Source organism: Daktulosphaira vitifoliae, unplaced genomic scaffold (genome assembly GCF_025091365.1).
Source record: "Daktulosphaira vitifoliae isolate Bord-2020 unplaced genomic scaffold, ASM2509136v1 Scaffold_4, whole genome shotgun sequence".
Taxonomy (NCBI): Eukaryota; Metazoa; Arthropoda; class Insecta; order Hemiptera; family Phylloxeridae; genus Daktulosphaira; species Daktulosphaira vitifoliae.
In genome coordinates, this window is record NW_026099575.1 from 32,967,554 (window position 1) to 32,988,760 (window position 21,207).

The window sequence follows — 21,207 nt, forward strand, 5'->3', positions numbered from 1 at the left end:
AAAAAAAAAAACACATCATAGTAAAACCAATACCTTCTCAGCTTCGCATCGAAGCTAAAACTAGTTACAGACCATTATTTTTTGTAAATTTACAAAATCAGAACCATTATTTTGATTATGAATAAATTTTTAAAAATGAACGTATACAGAGTGGCCCAGCATTCACAACAACTTAGATACATTTTGATCTAGTAAATAATATTTAACGATTTTTTTTTTAAATAAAAGTTATACGTTAGGTCTATAATTATATCTCAATAATTCATATTTTTACATTTTATTGAAAATATTAATTATTTTTAAGTTTTAAATAAATTAAAAAAAAATAAAATCCAAGATAGCTATTTTATAGAGTAGATTTTAAGAAAAATTTTGATATATAATATCTTATTAATATTCAGTAATAAATAGTCTGTATTATTTTAAAGTTTGTGAAAAATTGAAGTTTCATGTATTATTTTACGGTATTAAACTTTGAAATACGCGTTGAGACAAGGACAGAAGAAAAATAAAATAAATAGTTTTATATCTAAAGAGATAAAACAACTTGGTGAAAAGATGGCGTCTACTTCTTTTTTATATAACATAGCCAGCATTTGAATCCGTAGAATAAATACAGAAAATTAACTACCGAACATTAATGAGAATTTTTTTCTTTAAATTAATTTTTAAAATCTATTCTTTGAAAATGGCTACTTTGAAATTTTTTCAACATTTTTCGTAAATTTTAAAAATGATATTAATTAAATTATTATTATAGATCTCAAGTATATTAACTATAAAAAAAATATTAGCTAAAAAAATTAACTGGATCAAAAGTTATTTTAGTTGTCAATTTAAGCTGGGCCATTCTGTATATACTTAAAGTTTTTTTACTAACAAATAAATATTTTATTATTTCAGACTCTTTAGACACAATTACTTTTTCCTGAATATTTAAATCAATACATGGAATTTAAACCGGTAGTCAAATAATAATCAAAGAATTATTTTTAATAAATACTATACAGGGTGATTTTTTTATCATAACCCACTCAATTACTTATAGAATAATAATAATTTAAAAAAAAATTTTTTTNATTTTATCCCCAAAAAACATTTTAGTGTACCTTTCTGTAATAAAAAGATTAATTGACTTAGTATAAAATGAAGTTTTAATAAAAAAATATTTCATTTCATTTAATTTGTTAATTATTTTGTAAAGATACGTTCTAGTTAATCAATAAAATTCCTAACTAAGTATGGGAGTAAATGTATTAAAACCACCGCCCAATAATTTTTTTAAGTGTAATAAAAAACGTGCATGTTAGTTCAAATAAAACTTGTAATATAATTAACAAGTAATTGAACAACAAACATCGTTAAAATAAATTAAATTAAAATAGATGTACACATGTGACTATTATAAAATTAAATTACTTCTAAATCCAATTATAAATTAAAAGTTATTTTTTAAAGTTAAAATATTCACTTAGAAATTATGATTTGGGAGCTAAGTCAAAATGAATGTTATATCGAACACTGTCATTTTTAAGGAAGTCCACACCCAAAGAAAAACCTCAATCAATTTTGATAGAGAAATTTTATCAAGGGTTTATGATAATGTTTTATTAATACGAACAAAATAATTATTCTTATGAATAATTATTGTTCAAGACAAGAAAAAAAATTATCATATTGATAAATAGATCATAGATTCAATAGTAATGATATATTTATCAAATTGAACAATGAATTTATTATATAGATCGAGGTTTTTCTCTGGGTGCAAGGTATCAGGATCTTCCAAATTATTCAAAATAACAAATACAGATATACATATATATATATATTTATAAAGTGATTCATTTATTACGAACCACTTACGTAATCAAAAAAGAAAAATAATATTTTTAATATGGATTCTTTTAGTTTTCTCAAAAACGAGTATTTATTTTGATCACTCTTTATACCTCTATAAGGGTGTCGACTTTATTTTTTAAAATAGCAACATACACAATTAACTAGTTTATTGAATAAATAATGATTAGATTAAGAAAATGACTGGTCAATAACAGATTTTGGTCAGTATTTCGGAAATGATAAGCATTTTAAAATATAGACGGATTGAGGTACAGTTAAGTAATTCTTATAAATATTTGATAATCGATAAAATATTCTCAAGTATCCATAAAATAATTTTTTTGTAACTTTATGTTGAATGAATCGTTCACTATCTTACTTTCGTCAGGATGCTCAGTAATATAGTCACAGTAATAATATGCAAAACGTATAAATCTAGTTTGTAATCATTACGCATCATTCTACGCACTACTTTTCTCATTCAGGTATAAATCTTGATCTACTGATTCAAAAGTTGTTAACGATTAGTAATTTTTTTAGTTAGATCATTCCATATTATATAAGTTAGTTAAATATGTATGTTTCCTTTAAAAAAAATAAATTAGTATCCTTAAAAGGAACAAGGAATTGATCTAAAAGATATTTAACAAACTTATAAATTGAGGAATAAAAAGTAATGTTCAAAATTATTATTATTTCAGGAGAAATTATGTGGCCAACGGTAAATCAATCATACTCTATATGTGTATAAGTTTAAGACTTTCCTGAAAATATATTCTAAATATATTTGACAAGTGTCAACTTAATTGTAGGGATTTTCGTTTGAGGATAGAAGTATATCATATTAATAGTATAATATAGTATCATATACACACATACATAACTTTACACATATCAAATGTGTAAAACTATATAAACATTTGATTAACATTTTTTTTTATATAGAAAAATAAACGCACATACTGATGATGGATATCTAAAAAAAAATACGGAAATAAGTATTATGATTTAGGTAAGTACTCCTGTTGACTTTATTTGTTTAGTATAATTCATCAATCAATAAAGAACATGTTTATCCAAAAATAAATAAATAAGAGTAGCAATCAACTTTTATCATAAATCATCCATTTGATATTAGATACTTCTATGTCATCTATATTATTATTACTTTTTAAATTAATTTAATGTAAACTAAGTTTATTAAATGTTTACGTTAAGTAAATATCAATTACTAACAATGTAAACAATAAAACTTGAACGCCTTATAAAATTTCATGAAGCTTAATATATATTTGTAAAGACTAATTAAACTATGCTGTACTGTGACACATTTAATAAATAAAATTATGAATTGCCAACATGTTAATACTTAGTCCTAATATTATATTATACATATAGAGTTTATTATAATTGTCATGTGATTGTTACTTTAATATCAATTAATGATTGTTAAAAAAAAAGCTAATATTTAAATTTCTTGATATAATTGCGTAGAAAAACAATTAGATTAAAAAAATTTGCACCAAATTCTATTTAAAATTTTGTCATCACTAAGTGGTCAAATAATAACGAACATAAGAGAAATTATAAATAACATAACATAATAAGCTCTTGAAATAATTAACGATAGTAAAATTTTAATAGAATATGTTTACTATAGTAATTGCATGTATCTATTTACATTAACATAAATTGATTTTAATAAAAATAAATAAATAATGGCANGTTAATGTATTTACATTAACATAAATTGATTTTAATAAAAATAAATAAATAATGGCAAAACGATAAAAAATTGTCCTCAACTTGGAGGGTCTTATATCTATATAAAGTAAAACGCACATTGATTACTTTACATTGTAATATAAATATTATAATATAATATAATATTTATCCGATTTATAATATAAATGATAAATAATTCACATTTTACTAGTTATTATTTCTGGGTAAAATATTTCATTAATAAAGAAGTTTTAATATTGCAGCATCTCCCTTTTCCACGTGGTAAGTTTTTATGTAGATATAAATCCTAAAAAAAATCACCAAGTTCAGCGGGTATAAAACGAGTACCTAATTAAAATGAAGAAAAGGATAGAGACATTTTTTCTTAATAAAAAAATAAATAATTAATCATGTCAATAATGTTTAATAATGTAAATAAAAAACTACATTTTCACATCAGCAATATATAGTTCTATTTATTTATACATTAAAGAGTATAAAATTTAATAATTTATTTTGTAAACAAAATAGTTTTTTACATTCTCTGAGTAATTTTTGAGGATACTTTTTTAAAAGTTATGCTATAATTAGTTACACATAGTTTTATTTATTTATACTGTACTAGTTATTATTTAAAAAGATTTAAAGAAGTATAAATAAAAGTATTATGCAATGATAATAAAGGTATGTTACATCGTTAATTACACTTGGATTATTGTAAAACTATTACACAATTAATAAACTCCATCTAAGAACTACACAATATATGAAAAGTTATAAACTAAGAATTTGAATTTTGGCCATTACTGATAACTTTCGCAACTTTTATGGCGTTATAACAATAATAAAAAACAAGGGTCGCCAACTTATTGGGCGATACTGTTATCAGACCATAATAGGACTTTAGAAAAAACAGAAAATTAAATATTGAAGTTAATTTAATATTTTTAAAGAAGTATAAGAAAAACAATGTCATTAAATTTTAGGGTCATGATTAAATTAATTTACTGCTAAATACTAAAGAAACGTAAGAAAATGATTTTTATAATTGATCATGTCATAATAATATTAAAGGAAAAATTGATAGTAGACTTATGATTAATTAGCATTGAAACTGATGTCCATTGAGTCGTTGATAGTAGATGTATACAAGGTCTTTGCCCGTATAAACTATAGAAAGATGATTTTTGAAGAGAAAGTAATAGCAAATATACGAATCCATTGAGAATAATAATACAAGGAAAAAAACTGTCCAAAATCCGCGTCTAAAAATCAAAGGGAAAAAGAGAGACAAAAAATAAGATATTACTAAAAAAATATATTACACTTACAATTTTTATATATGAAAATACGATGAACGTCTTAGGGTACCCCCCAGCATTCAACACAACGGTTTTACCGCTACAGCATTGCGGGTATACGCTTCTAGTAAGTGATTGGATTTAAGCAGACTCAACTTGCAAGACGTTAGGACGTCTTAGAATAAAATACATTACGTCACCACAGTGCCATAATAATATAGGCCCATCACCCAATTTAATATAATATAAATCCTAAATAAATNATTGCGGGTATACGCTTCTAGTAAGTGATTGGATTTAAGCAGACTCAACTTGCAAGACGTTAGGACGTCTTGGAATAAAATACATTACGTCACCACAGTGCCATAATAATATAGGCCCATCACCCAATTTAATATAATATAAATCCTAAATAAATAATCACAAAAAGAATGTTAACATGACAGATGGTATTGCACACGCCTGCCATGTTGAGCGACCTAAAAAAAAATAATGAAAAAAATTCGATGCACGTGATTATGGCACAGCGCACTCAAAAAAAGTTATGGCTCAAAACATTGATATATACTTATACGTTACCCTTCCCGAAGGCCTAAAGAAACAATAGGCAGTTTTCGCAGACACCAAAGTTGCAGCGCACGCAACAAAATCTGCTCACTACCGACGGGAAATAGTACGACCAGTTCTGACTACTGATATTCCCCGACGGCACACTTCGGCTTGTCTTTAGAAGTTTAGAAGTTAAAAAATTTTATTGAACAGCAACAGAAAATAAAAGAACAGTTTGAATCGATATTTAATAAATATTATTTATCATAAAGCGACAGTGTAGGTGGTGAGCAGTGCAAATGACGTTCAAGATAGGTAAGGAGCGGGGTGAGTGTATACACAAAAGCCGTTCATGAACCGGTCCGAAGTTGTACACAGCTGACTATCTCGAATGAACATAAACAAATCGCAAACGCTGTAGACAATACATGAAATAAACGCAATTCAAAATAAAATATAAATTAATATTTACAAAATCAACAAAAATTAGAGGTACTTTTTTGTCACGTTACATATATTTTGAATATTTAAAGATTACTTTTTAACTAAAAAGTTAACAAATTTTCATTTCTGGGATTCCTGAAATTATAAAAATATTTTATTTTGAAAATCTAAAAAAATATTTTCTATGTTTTTAAATTATATACTTGTGAGTATTTATTTCAAAATATTATTTATTTTAACTAGTATTGATCGCATATTATGTAATAAATATTTTTAAATGTCTAAAGATTTATGGACCGATTTAAATTTCAGACATACAAATTGTTATGAAAAAATATAATATCAGAAAATGTTATCAACGAAATATTATCAAAACTAAAGTTAATATTGTTATCACGAATAATTTGCTTAAGATTGTGATTATTATCATTATTTTTTAACTAAAATTAACTGCTTTATATATTTTTAGTTAAATTGACTATTTAAAATATTGGACTTAGTAATTTGTACACATTATTATCAAATGGGTCAAAGCTGTACATATCGTTTTCACTTATGTTATGCACATTTCAAGTGTTAATCATTGTATTATAAAAAGTGTAATAAGAAGTTGTTTATTGTTATATAGTTTCATTACATTACAAGCAAGCTTTTGATTTTAATATTATAAGAATTTGTTTTTTTTTAATTATGGTTGAAAAAGTAATTGTCGTTACAGGTTTTGGACCTTTTAGACAATATAAAGTAAATTCTAGTTGGGAAATTGCCAAATGTTTATTTGATACAGGTATTGAAAACGAATTAAATTGTAAATTAATCAAAATTGAAGTGCCTGTATCCTATAAGGATGTTGATGAAATAATTCCAAAATTATGGACTGAATATAAACCTACGGTGAGATATTATTCCATATTATTTGTTATAATTTAATATCTTTAAATATTGTTATTCTTATTTTTTACTTTTGAAATATTTTTGTTTGACTTATGAATTTTTTAGTTGATGGTTCATCTGGGTGTTTCTTGTTTTGCTAAAACACTTACAGTTGAAACAACTGCCCATGGTCATGATTATTTAAAAGAAGATATCAATGGAATTTGTCCAGATAGTAGATGTCTTGCTAATGACAGTAAATTAGAAACATGTCTTAGTATTGACTGTCTAAAAGACTATGATATTTGTGTTTCTCAAGATGCTGGAAGGTAAATTTTAATCACTTTAAAATATTAACCGATCTCTTACAAAATAAACTGAATGTTTAGGTATTTGTGTGAATATATTTATCATAAATCATTGACTATCAATAAAAACCAAACAATTTTTATACATGTACCAGAATTAAGTGAAGACAATACTGCACAAAAATTGGCAAAACATCTTAAGTTAATCATTGCTAAATTACTTGAACAATTAAATTGAAAATCATATTGACTTAATTTGTACTCCAATGTACTACCAAAGATATATTGTTGTTATTTTATAAAAATTTTTACTAGTTTTTTTTATTTCTATTCTTAACTTAAAGTAATTAAATATTAATTTAGCTTTCCTTTACTACCATCATTACCAATCCTATAGGTGTCAATTCAAAGTCCATTTATGGAAGGGCAGTTAATGGGAAGTAGAACAAAATATTGCAAAATTCAAACAAAATATTTCATTATCAATAAATTGATAGTTTATTTGTGTGATAACTCTTCTCTAGATCTACGCTTGTAACTTTATTGCATAGAGTTATATTAATATAAAAATGTTTTGTAAGATTTTGAGATGAAATATAATTTAATGCTACTCTACATTTCCAAAATAATTCAAATATTTTTATGTAATCATTCCATAAAATAAAAATATAATCTATTATATAATGTGATTTTGTTTTATATTTTTGAAATTTTTTAGATAAAAGAGGGCTTATTGAGTCATCATTTTTCATAAGAACTCATTCAATATGATCCAAATTGTTTTATTCCAAACAACTGTGTTATTTTTTAAAAAAAATTTTTAACTGTTCATCCATTATATCATTTTAAATACATTGAGTTGCACCTACATGCACTACATACCCACAAAATGTATTTAAAATTCTGTAATAAAAAAACAGTTAAAAAAATTGTTTGTAGTGTTTTTTCTATCGAATTATTAAAAATATAGAGGTTCCTATTTAAGGAAATTACATTTAAAATTTTTTAATACTAAAGAGATGAAAAAAATAANTTACATTTAAAATTTTTTAATATTAAAGAGATGAAAAAAATAAAATTTAACTACATATTATTGTAGAACTTTTTGAACATAGTATTCTTTCTATTTATAAAAATGTTTAATTCTTAATAGTTTTCGACAAAATGAGAGTTTCTCTATATATGAATCACTCTTTATAAATTATATCCTTGTGAAAATAAGATTAATATTTTTAATTAGCAAAATATGCAAAAATAAACTTTTTCCTTTTAACATAGTGATTGAAATAAAAATAGGTATAAATCTAACAATTTACTCTCTTATGGAAAAATGAATTATTATAATAGAATATTTTGATACTTAATTAAAACAAATTATTCAACAACACAGAAATGCATAGAATATTCTATTGCAGTCGTTTAACTATTAGGATTATGATTCAATTCAAGGTAAAATCCACTATTTATAAAAGTCTTTTAAAGATTATTGATTATTTATAGTTTAAACTTAATATTGGTCAAACATCAATAAGTCAGTTTTTTAAGTTAAAGCTTTATACATAAATTTTTATAATATTCTATATATTACTAAATATTATATTTAAATGTCTCTATTGTTAAAAGAAAAATGATATATAAATATATATTATAACTAAAGAATTCGAAATAGGGAAAATATCATTTTTAATGAGTAATACGAACATTTTAGATGGTTTTTACTATAAAATTTTAAATATTGTATATTATTTATGGTTTATGGAAATAGATCCGTGTCGAATTTTTCGTGTTAAAATAAAAATCACTCCCGTAAGACTTTAATTCAAATTAAAAAAAAAAAATTAACTAAATTTATCCTGTCTAATATTATTAATGCGCACCATCGTTATTAAAGTAGTTTAATTAAGAAAATAATAGTACAAAAAAACTTACAATAATGTTTACGAAAATATATATGTTATACCATATTGTAAATATAATTCATGTGGTGTTTTGAAACCCTAAAATGCAAATGACGATCTTAGCTTTAGTGTATGCAACTTACTCGTCATTTTTATTCGCATGAAAAGACATCCATATTGAATTACTCGTGTTTTATTGTAGTTTAATTTATTATTAGCGGCTCACATTTTTTTTTCGCTAAAAACGTAAAATATTTCTATGAACTACTAGTACAGAGTAATGGTTTTCCAGTAGAATGAAGTCATAATTGTATCAAAAATAATAATCAAATTATTATTATGTAATCAAATGAGACTATTTACGATTTTAGAAATATAGATAATATTATATTCAGAGTATAAAGATTTAAATTTTTGAATATGCCGGTTTCGGTTCTAATTTTTTCATTTTTATGAACATTCAAAGAATATTTTATTGAAGAAAAAGTAGTCTGTTGTTTATCTTATTTAAAAAAAATTAATTAATTTCGAATTGTTTTACTGTAGCATAACATTTTATAGATGGAACAAATTGAAAATTTTAAATTATTAAAATACTAAAGCTGGTTAAATTTTTTCTTAGCTAATTAACTAACGTTTAATATCTTTTTTTGCTATTTAATAACCCTCCTCCAAAATGTAAATTGTAAATAGATGAGACAACAAATAGGTTCAAAATATGAATAGTTGGTTTTCTTAGAAGAAACTGGCTTACATTTCTACACATGACAGTAAAATGAATAGAATTTAGAAAAGTATCACGAAGGTATTCTTGAATCTATAGAAATAGGCATCCGCAGTAATATGAAGGGGTTGGTCACCGACAGCGTCAAGGCTATATTGTGTGTCATGTTGTACATATTTTAGGTATCGTGTATGCTGACAGTAATATAATAAAATGTGGTATGGTTTGGCATTGAAGAATCGTTTGGCATACACGCTCACTTAGAAACATTCTGTAAAAATACGCGCTAAAATAAAACCCGAGACGAACTAGGTTAATCAATACACGCGCGCGCGCTGTGCCACTGCGGTACTATCGAGTCTCTCTATCGATAGTGCAGCTCTTGCCATCGTCATCGATAGTGTGATGTAGTGTTGCTTGGCCGCAGCTAAAAATAATCATCGAGAAGCTAGTGGCGCGTTCACATCGATCGCTTAACAGCGGCGGTGGAGGCCGCGACAGTGGCCATAAGACAGTGTTATATCAAATGTGTATGTGAAAACCTCGTGACGTCATTATAAACAAACAAATAGGAAATATCATAACCGTGGCGACGATAACCACAGTTGTGTTTGATACAGTCGACAAAAGTTTCGGCAACGATTCGAACAAAAAAAATGTTACGCGAAGTTCTTGTCGACAAGTGACAACATGTCTTATACAACAGGAGCCGATTGCGGTAGCAGCAAGTACAGTACAAGATCCAAGTATAGCAATTACTCGCTTGAACTGAGTCCCACAAATGATCGACGTTCTAGGTCGTATTGTAGCGTGCCCAGGTCGACCACTATACAGGTGTCGCGACAAAGCTCCAGGCTGACGGACGTTAATGGAAACGTGAGGGCTTTAAGTCTGAGTAAAAGTCTTTCGCCGTCTTCGTATACTGCCAATAGCTTAATCAGAGATACTAAGACCCTGTCGCTAGGCAACGAGAAACGCTATAATGATACTAAAAAACGTTTGGACGCATTGTATAATAGCAGATCATCAGCTTATTTGAATAAATCGTACTCTAGCCTTTCCAGGGCCAATAATTTATCATATTTCGAAAAATACAACAAGCAACAACCGTCAGATACGTCTCAAGATCAACCCAAACATGTAAATATGAATCGAAGGTACACGGATAACTATACAGACTCTCTGTCTTCCGTTTATAACGGGAGACAGCAACAGCAACCGGACGTCAAAAAGGGAGTGGCGGGTATAAGGAACATTGGTAACACGTGCTACATGAACTCAGTCCTACAATGTCTGAGCAATACCAAGAGTTTGACTGACTACGTGCTAGAGGATAATACAACCGACGGTAAGTTAATAAAGGTGTATCGCGATCTGCTTTCCAGGATTTGGACAGGGCACGAAAGTCCAGTGGACACTACGGCATTCAAGTCGGCTTTTCAGAGACTGTCGCCTCGGTTTGCCGGTTACGAACAACAAGATTCCCAAGAGTTCTTAAGGTTGCTTCTGGACAAACTACATATTGACATCAACCGGGTGAAGCTCAAGTCCAGAAATTTGTCAGATGTCGACGACACGTTGAAAGACAACGCTTTAGCCGCTGAATACTGGCGAAGATATTTAGCATCGGACAACAGTACCGTCGTAGATCTTTTTGCTGGCCAGCTGAAATCAACGTTAGAATGTTCAGTGTGTAGACATAAAAGCATCACTTTCGAGGTAGGCATTGACCTAATATACTAATTTATAAATATATTACATTCCACTGGCACATGTCCCAAAATTATTATCAAATTTAAAATTGTATTTTTTTTAACAAAAAATACAATTTTTAACAATATTCACACAATGAAATTATTCAATTTTCAGGCTTTTTGGGACCTGTCGCTACCATTGCCGTCGGGGACTACTGATCAAGTGTCCCTTACAGACTTGTTGGCCAATTTTACTCAAGAAGAAGTGTTGGACTTTCGCGAAAAACCACGGTGCAGTAAGTGCAAAGTGGATCAAAAAATGTATAAATCGTATAGTTTCCAAAAACTACCCAGGTATCTGGTGTTACACCTGAAGCGATTCCAAGGTACTCACTCTTACAAAAAGATCACATCTCTAGTATCGTTTCCTCTGGTATCACTCGACATGAGTCCATTCGTGTCGAGCTCAGCCCGTGCCATACAGTCTCATACTAAGTACAATTTATACGCAGTATCCAATCATTCGGGCACACCCATAGCTGGTCACTACACAGCGTTTTGTAAAAATCCTATTTCTGGTGATTGGCATTTCTTTAACGATAGTTCGGTGTCAAAAATTATCTCCCCAACTAAAATTATCAGCAACGAAGCGTATATTCTTTTTTACGAAGCCGTTTCTGGACATTAATAAAACGGTTAGACAATTTAGAAATATTTTAATAATTCATCCGTCCAAATCAACACACAGGAAAATTATCCAGTCATGATTGTAATCAGAATTAACGAAAATTTTTCAATAATAAAAAAAAAAGTCATATTCAGATGGATTGAGCTAATTTTTGATCATAATAGTTTTCTCATCCACATATCACAATAATTAAGAAAACTGTAAACAAAATAAATTTTATGAAAAATAAAAGATGTTTGATTTTTATTTCGAACATCTATACTATTAATTTCGTTATTGTATAGAATTACTATAAATTAATGTAATATAACAGCCTCTGAGGCAGTACTGAAGTGTGTAACTAGTCAAACTATTATCATGATAACCTAATTGCAATTAATGTGAGGTTAGCGTTACCAGTAAATTAGTATTTGTTGTCTTGTATTCAGATATTTAATAGTATTATCAAATATATTTTACAAATAATTTCTGTAGGTTATTTACAAAATCAGGGTATGACAACTGAATTTTGTTATTGCAAAAATATTATATATATGTACTTTCTGGATACTACTTAATAAAATAAAAAAAAGGAATGGGCTTGGTTTTTTGAGTTAAATGTAACGTTTTTTAATTCACATGAAAAATTCTGAATTACTACAAAACTTTTTAAGGTCTAAATCTTTTGATGTAATTTTGCAAGCCATGATATATTAAGGCTAGTGTAAAAATTAAAATATAAGACAAATTATGAAAAGTTTAAAATACAAACATTTGTGCAAAATTTTTAAAACCTGAAAAATATAAATAATTTTTTAACTATTATTATACGTTACTTGATGTTCATGAGATTTCCGGAGAATATAAATAAAATTATTAAAAAACGCATAACGAGTAGCGACATTTTATTTTTAGCTTCATAAGTCGTATACAAGCTTTCTCTGAAGTTCTATAATTATACTCATTTTTACAATGAAATTTATGGTTTAGAGAGAAATTTAATATTATTATTTGATGACCTATTTTTTTCTTTTAAGAATTACTCTCTGTCTGGGTATACTTCATTTAATATTTGAGTGCAATATAAACCATGTAACGTAATTCATCATAAAAGATTTAAGAAATTTACTTGTAAGCAATTTTTTTTAGAATTTATAGAACTATTTTAACCATAAAACTCTTCAGTATTTTATTCTATACTATTTCTATAAAAAGTCATTCTTTTTTTCCTATCATTTAATGATTGATTAACAATAATTTTTATTTTATCTGCTTAATTATTCAGTTAATTAATATTATGGAAAATATAGCGAGATCTGTTTTACATTAGGGTTACCTAAAATCGTGATTATAAGATTATATTTAACTATTATTGTATGATTAAATTGTTTAAAAAGATTTAACTTTAACAAATATATTATATATTTTTTGCACTAATTGTCTTTTTGTTTTAATTTAAAAAGTAAAATCAAATGCTATTATATAAGGAAACTTTATCATTTATGTTAGTATGAATTTGTTTTATGTTACAAAATATTGTTGTTTTTCTTGTTCCTTAGTAACTTATTAAAACAGACTTGATTGTTGAATGTTTTTTCTTAAACACTTATTAAGCCATACAAAAATTGAGTCATTTTATCAGATAATAAAATATTACACGATATATCATTATATTATGAAGTTTAAGGTTAAAAATTGAAATTAAAATGAGCAGCAGTTCAATTTCTTTGAGTCATAGTAGGAAATTAATTTTTTTATATTAAAAATTATATTTAATCTCTTTAAATATTTCACAAAGTTTAATGTGATATATTGTATTAAGTTTAAAAAAAAAAAAATGAAGGTACAATATAATTTATACACCTTAAACAGTATACACGTATAACATATTTAAAGATCTTTAGTTAATTTGAAATTGTTGATCTGTTTGAAATTAAAAATAATCAAAAAATATTTAAAAATAAAATAATATAATTGAACATCATAATTTATAGCATATACAACTAAATAACGAATTCCCTTAATATATCACAGTTTTACAATAGAGTACATATACAATTTAATAATTAAATACTAAATTTATAACAAAGAAGGAGGAAAGAAAGCAAATCAATGTTTATTAAATATTATGTGTATAAAATATAAGAAGTCTTTCATTAAAAAAAAAACACGTGTTCAGTTAATGAATGAACTAATAAAGTAATTTGTTATACAAATTTATCCAGATTATTTTTTTGGTAATTAAAGCCAAAAATTAACTTTACAAACATTATATGAAATATATATGTAATATTAGATATCATTACTGATAAAATCACAAGTACATTTGTTCCTAATGAATATAATCATAAATTTTTTTTTTGTTTTATGTTTGTATATTTTTTACATGGAAAACTTTTTAAGTTTGTACAATATTTTATTGCTTGATATATGTATAAATGTTTGTATATATAAAAAATATAAAATGAATTAATACCTCATATTATTTTTTATCTACAAAATGTATTTATTAAAAATATTTTCATTTAAAACTTTATAATTTATTATTAAGTTAATGTGTTATTTTATTAAAAATAATTTTAAAATATCCTAAAAACAAATATCTTCGTAAAGATACAAATGTTCTTAGTTTACAAAAATAAATTTACAAATTAATAATACAAATATTTCTTTTTCACGAAAGATCATGATGAACAAATTTTGTTACTAAAGGAACAATTGTAAATTTAGGGTCCATTGCATAAGGTTTTCGTAATTCTCCAGCAACATGACTTAATTGTATAGCACAATCAGGATGTGTACTACCTGATAAATTGGTGCATTCTATTTCAAGAAGATCAGCTATATTGGGCAAGAGATCAGTAAAACTGTAGGCTATTGCTGCTTTTCGAATTCTATTTAATTCCTACAATAAATAAAAGTAATAATAAAACTAATAATAAATAATAAAGCTCAAAAAAAAAAAAAAATTGCAATTAAAAAAAAACCTTATAAAAACTTTGAATTTTTTCAGGCATTTTTCTAGCTTGTCTTAATATTTTTTGAATATCAGCTTGTAACCCAGCTTCTTTAATCCATACTAGTTGAGACTGATTATAGCTTCTTTTATCTGTTTTTATTGGTTGTGGTTCTTCAAGTTCTACCAAGTTATAAAAAAATATAACATTATGGTTAATTAAATTTATCATCTATATTATTTACCTTGTTTTGTTAATACTGAAGAAGATAAAGTAAGATGTCTAACATCTCCTAGCCAAGGCATAGGATTTAAACCTGGTTCAAGGATAATTAACATTAAATTAGACTTTTTTTTATTATCTGCCCAACTTACTAATACAGCAAGCCAACCTGGACACAGCTGACATAGAGCAGTCATGTTTTCTACCTATAATTCAATACTTTTTGTTTGTAGTAACTTTAATGCACAGTAAATAATTTGTTTAATTATAAACATATTATTGTTATTATATCAATCAAAGTCGTACTTTTAAAGCGCCATGTAGTAAAACACAAAAGGATGGAGTCCTAGAAGAAATTTCAGCATTTTCATTGCATTCATCAGTTGCTCTTTGTGGCAATACTAAATGACGAGATAAAGTAGCTGGGCATTCTAATCTTTGTGATTCTATAAAACCTATTATATGAACTTCATTTGAAACACAACAAGTTAATAACTCAAAATCAGTTGTTCTTGTATAAGCCTATAAACCATTAATTATTATTATACAGTTCAAGTATATAAAATTATTCAAGTATTATTTTTTTATATAATTTATTTATCTTATTAAGGAACAAAAATGTTTAATCAGAATTTAAAAACAAAATTAAGTTGAAACATATGATCAAATAATATCATATAAATTAATATAAGTTATTATATTAAGTTAAAACTGTTCACAATAAATTATACTATTTTAAATCCAACCTGATTCAACTACTTGGCCCAGAAAAGATCTAATCCAGGTATATAATTATGGTCATTTTAACCTAGCTTATTATTAAATTTTTCACATATAATATAATTAATTTAAAAACTGATAAAAATAAATGATTAAAATAAAAATTTTTTTTAAATACAAACAAATTTATATAAAAAAAAAAAAAAAATGATGCTATTAATAAAAATAAAAGATTTCTAAATCAATGTTTTTTACATGTACAAGATGGTTAATTTATTGGTTTTTATAAAACACTATATGAAAAAACTGTATTTTAGTTAAGAACTATTAATACAAAATATTAATTATTAATTTTAACTTAATTACCATTGGAGGAGGAATTATTTGAATATCAGATTTTAAATTTCCACAACGTAAAGATGTTATATATGGTACATATGTGTCTTTAGCAAATTTGTCAAAGATTTTAGTCACAGATGAAGGTGTTAAAGGAAGATCTGGGGTAAGTATGTAACCAAGACCATTTGGTAATCTGTTTGAATCATAATTATTTTTATAAATGGATGTTGTCACATCCAATGGAAGAACCATAAGATTTCCAGGAAATAATAAAGGGCTTATTTGAGGATCCCGTAGCCCTTCATAGCAACGTCCATCTGTTATCATCATAACCTAAAACATATTAAATGTTAAGATAATAGGTATTGAAGTCACATGAATTACTCTAAAATAATATTACAACTTTTACATATAATTTGTTTTTTTATTTCATGTATTTATCATCATTACACTATTCAATAAAATGGATTAAATAGAAGTTCTTTAAAAAAATTGTATTAAAGATACCCATTTAATTAAATGGAATGTTCTAAAAAAAAAAATAAGACCCATATGCATTTATAAATTATTTATATTTGATATCAAAAATAAAAATTAAACAAAAAAATCAATTTTTTTCCACATTTAAAAATAAAAATACATTTGTATTTATTATAATTAAACTAGGAAATTTTATAAGATCACTAACTTCTTACAATGTGACTTTCACATTAGCCTTAAATAAAAACCAATGTAGATTTCAATAAGTTATAAAACTGCCAACAAAAATAAATGTGGTATATATATAAAGTAGAAATGTAAAAATTATTAAAGAACCACACACGTGTACACAAAAAACACTTACTTGACATGATACTGAATCACTCCATTCATTATGGACAAGATAATTTAATGCTTTTATAACTGGAGGGTAACATGTATTACTTTTAAAATCCAACTGAGAAATTTTAGATTTTACAAGATCATAATCTCTAGTAAAAGAACACAAAACATCACATGTAGAAGAAAATGTTATCTGAAATAACAAGATATAAATTAAAATAAAACTATGATAATACCTAAATAATGCAAAGTAAAAGTAATAAAATATTAATTGAAAATTTTCAGCTGTTATAAAATTTTTTATATAAATGATGGTTAAAAATTTATATTTTATTAATAAGGAAAAATGAAATTGTATCAAAAATTAAAATACATAGAAATTCATATAGAATTAGTTACATAAAATGCATTCAACTTATTTAAATTTTAATACAGAAATAAAACTTTGTGACAAAAAATTAAACAGTCAAAATTTCAATATTACTGATATAATAATGACGAGAACTGAGAAATAGACCTATAAATCTCAATCCAACTCTGAAAATATAGAACTATAAAAATAGATACATACAACTGCAACGAATTCGAGTTTAGCATGAACAGCTAAATAATCAAGCAAAACATTGGCTCCGTGAATAGCCAACTGTAAAAGAGTGTATTTTTCTTTTGAATCTTTAATTTTGACAGTTCTCATCATTGAAACAGAAACGTCAATCGCTAAAATCGTTGCCATTTTAGAGACCAAATATTTTTATTAAAATCTGAAACGACCAAGTATATTCGTCAGAAATCTATAATACGATCTCAGAGTTCTACCATAAAAAAAATTAGTCTAATAATATTAATATTTTAATCATATGCCGGTACATTAAAAATTACTTAAAAAATAGAAACTATTGCTTGTATCATAATATTTTGGTATTTTTTTATCACTGTTTTTATAATGTATATTGAAATATAGTATAGTGTTGGTTTTCTTATTGAGTTTATTAAGTTGGTTACACTGGACGATTCCGGCGTGTTGAAATCGTGGTCTCGCCATATACCGGTTATAGCCGCCGGCTATGGTGGCGTGCAGCAACTCTTCTACATGATTACCGTTACTACTTTTTTTTTTGTACGTTGAAACGTTCATAGAACGTAAACAAAAACACAAACCAGTCCGAGGCAATACTCGACGTTGGTTTGTCGTATCTCGCTGTCCGTAGTGTTTTCATTTTAATTTACACGATTATTTTTTGAAATTCTTATTGTTTATTTTATAAATGTTTTTGTAAACATTAACGTGTTTGAAAACAATTTTTAGCTCGTGGTTGTGTGTGTATTATTTTTCATCGCTAAACGTTGATGAAGTCAACGTATAATTTTATTCAAAGGTTTTCTGTGTTATAACAACTCAAGTATTACCATGAAATTCTGTAACCGGTGAGTTCTTTTAAAAAATAAAGACTTTCATTTGGATAATTTTTTAATTTTCATTTCACGATTCCTTTATACATATATATTTTGATATTTACATCAATATTCGAATTATACTGTATGTTATTGTGGTATATTTAAGAAATGGGAAATATTAAAGTTAAATATTTTATCTATGACAAATATTACTATAGATTAAATCTATAAACTATTTCCGGTTACGTATTGTAGTCAGGAATAGTATTAGGGGTATGTGCCCCTTTGTCATAAGATAATTTAGTAGTGTAGATTTTTATTCGTTTTAGGGGAGAAATAATAAAATCTATAACCTGAACTTACGGTTTTAAAAATATGATATAAAATAGAATTATAATTTACATGCAATTGTATATTAATCTGTATTTTTCCTACAAGTTAAAAGGCCAAAAAAAAAACAATATAATATTAATAATAAAACAATGAAAAAATTCTAAAAATTCTAGTTTGTTATCTGTCGTTATCATTATGATAATATGATGTGTCAAAAATATTGACTTTTGTATATAGAATTTTTATATTTGTTATTATATATCAATGATATTTGAATCTAGAACGTTGTAGTAATGATACTTCAATTTAAATCTTAATTATATAATTTCATATAATATTATATATTTTCTTTATTTTGTACATTATATAATTAAAAAAAAACTAATTTATAGAATTATCAGACTCATAATTTTCTTTTATCATTTCACAATAAAAACAAAGTTGTAGGGATCACTTGGCCGGTTCTTTGACTATGAAGTAAAAATTAAATCAAATTTGAAATTGTATTTTTATCAAATTAAAGATTAAACTGTACTTTTTGATTGATTTATAAAAATCTAAAAATGCTATCTAGTTTTTTCTATTTCCGACAACATCTAATAAATAATTTTAGGTTTTATCAAGTTAATATTATTTTAGTTGTAATTTTTGTTTATTGAAACGTTTAATTTTATTATCAGTAGTTTTGATAGACGACTATTATTACTTTATAGTGACTAAATGTCAACTGTATTTAAATTACTTCCTACACACTCATGTTAATTTTTCTTTTGGTGTTGGTTTTTATCATTGTTTGCTAACGAAATTATCAGTCTATTTTGATGAAGTATTTGTTTACAATTGTTGGTGTAGGTCACGTCTATAAATATTATACAAAAATTATTAGTTTTTCTCGCTAGAGTTAATAAGCCGAATAATTTTATAATCATAAATTATAGTATTATTTATGTAAAATCCAGTAAATTTATCTTAAGTCTATTCATTTGATGGCTGATATTTTAAAAATAATTTTTCAGTAATTAAACTTAAATAAAAGTATTTTTTATATATTAATAGAAGTATTATTAACTAGTGTATACATCATATGTGTAATTATTTTAAATGTGTACAATTATATACATTTATAAGAACACTTAAAAAAATTTATCTAATTTGTTTTATCTTGTAATTTGTTTTGAAGTAATGACAATATTAGTGAAATGCCGTTTGGCATAATACCTTAAACTTATAAAAAATAGCAATGAGAAATATTGAACAGTTGACGCTTAATCAATGATTGTTTAATGAGATATTATTGTAATTTTTAAATAGATCAAAGATAATCTACTTTTTATAATATAAACACTCAACTCTCGGAAATTATTATTACAATGAAATGGTGTTTCAAAAGAAACAATTTATTATAATTTAATACACAGAATTATTGTATACTTCGATAAAACAAATGGTAATATACGTTTATTTTTAGTGTAGCACAAAAACATTTTTTTAATCTGAATATTAACGGTGGAAACAAAAGAGGGCGTTAAAGAAAATTTTATTTATTTTTTCAATTTTTTTTATTTAAAACTGCCATAATATTTTTAAAAATTACTAAATCAATATAATTTTTTTATAAATCTGACTCTTTACCTGCCCACAGGGGGGATTCCAAATGACAACTTTTTCACAAAAAATTAACTTTTGAAAGTGTTCAGGAAAATCTGACATTTTTATATATATCTTAAATTAAAGCTAATGTAATATACTTTATCATGGAAAAAAAAATGTCGGACTTTATTTTGTCTTTTATAGTATAAGTGTAAGATCGAAAAATATCTAGTGATAAAAATAAAATTAGAAGCGTCAACTCCTTCTGTCAAGTTATAAAAATGATAATAACTTCTGAAAAATCCGTTCATTAGTTATTATCTACCAATCATTTTCTTAATTTATAAAATAAAATTAACATCTTTATGAGGTATAAGAGATGAATATAAAAAATACTTTATGATTGATAAATTGAGATAATTATGAATTTAAAAAAAAACTAAACAATAAATTCTTAACATTAATTTTAGAAATTTGACGTCTTAAATGTGAAACAAGAGTTGATACTACCACAGTTATTTTTTTAGTTTTAGGCGAATGTTTTCAATACATTTATTTGAAGAGTTATTAAAAACAGTGATAATTTTTATTAGTTTATGTTTTAATACTTAGTATCATGTTTGAAGTTAAATATTTTAATAATTGTATGAGGTTATATGGATCATATATGTTTAATTCATTGAAATTCTTACATTATGTTAAGAAAAATTCTCTTTTTCATTATTTAATTCTCATAGAACATTTTTAATTAATAAAAACGTGGATATATTTTATCATTTTATGAAATATTGTAGAGTATATTTA

The 21,207-nt window shown here is 25.2% G+C and overlaps 4 protein-coding genes and 1 long non-coding RNA gene across 6 annotated transcripts in view; 4 read left to right on the forward strand and 1 right to left on the reverse strand.

Annotated features, from left to right (window-relative positions):
* The first annotated feature begins 1,950 nt into the window (after nt 1-1,950).
* Nucleotides 1,951-2,975, forward strand: LOC126905494 (uncharacterized). The gene is made up of 3 exons (XR_007704008.1): nt 1,951-2,327; nt 2,544-2,676; nt 2,788-2,975. It is a non-coding gene; the product is annotated as an uncharacterized LOC126905494 (long non-coding RNA).
* A 3,317-nt stretch (nt 2,976-6,292) lies between these two features.
* LOC126905490 (pyroglutamyl-peptidase 1) lies at nt 6,293-7,598 on the forward strand. The gene is made up of 3 exons (XM_050685223.1): nt 6,293-6,755; nt 6,861-7,063; nt 7,124-7,598. The coding sequence occupies exons 1-3, from the start codon at nt 6,552-6,554 to the stop codon at nt 7,278-7,280; spliced, it is 564 nt and encodes a 187-aa protein (XP_050541180.1). The 5' UTR covers nt 6,293-6,551; the 3' UTR covers nt 7,281-7,598.
* Nucleotides 7,599-10,098: 2,500 nt separating this feature from the next.
* LOC126905486 (ubiquitin carboxyl-terminal hydrolase 2-like) lies at nt 10,099-14,120 on the forward strand. Its single transcript, XM_050685217.1, has 2 exons — nt 10,099-11,383; nt 11,534-14,120. Exons 1-2 carry the CDS (start codon nt 10,355-10,357, stop codon nt 12,044-12,046), a joined length of 1,542 nt encoding a protein of 513 aa, XP_050541174.1. The 5' UTR covers nt 10,099-10,354; the 3' UTR covers nt 12,047-14,120.
* A 318-nt stretch (nt 14,121-14,438) lies between these two features.
* On the reverse strand, nt 14,439-18,008 carry LOC126905487 (integrator complex subunit 14). Its single transcript, XM_050685218.1, has 7 exons — nt 17,657-18,008; nt 17,108-17,278; nt 16,291-16,596; nt 15,511-15,726; nt 15,227-15,410; nt 15,013-15,164; nt 14,439-14,930 (listed from the first exon to the last, which is right to left on the reverse strand). The coding sequence occupies exons 1-7, from the start codon at nt 17,816-17,818 to the stop codon at nt 14,700-14,702; spliced, it is 1,422 nt and encodes a 473-aa protein (XP_050541175.1). The 5' UTR covers nt 17,819-18,008; the 3' UTR covers nt 14,439-14,699.
* Nucleotides 18,009-18,219: 211 nt separating this feature from the next.
* LOC126905485 (semaphorin-1A-like) overlaps nt 18,220-21,207 on the forward strand; it is a 56,220-nt gene continuing 53,232 nt past the window's right edge. For both annotated transcript variants that reach the window (XM_050685214.1, XM_050685215.1), the window contains exon 1: nt 18,220-18,510. The gene's annotated coding sequence lies outside the window, so the exon portion shown is untranslated. The remainder of the gene's footprint in view (nt 18,511-21,207) is intronic.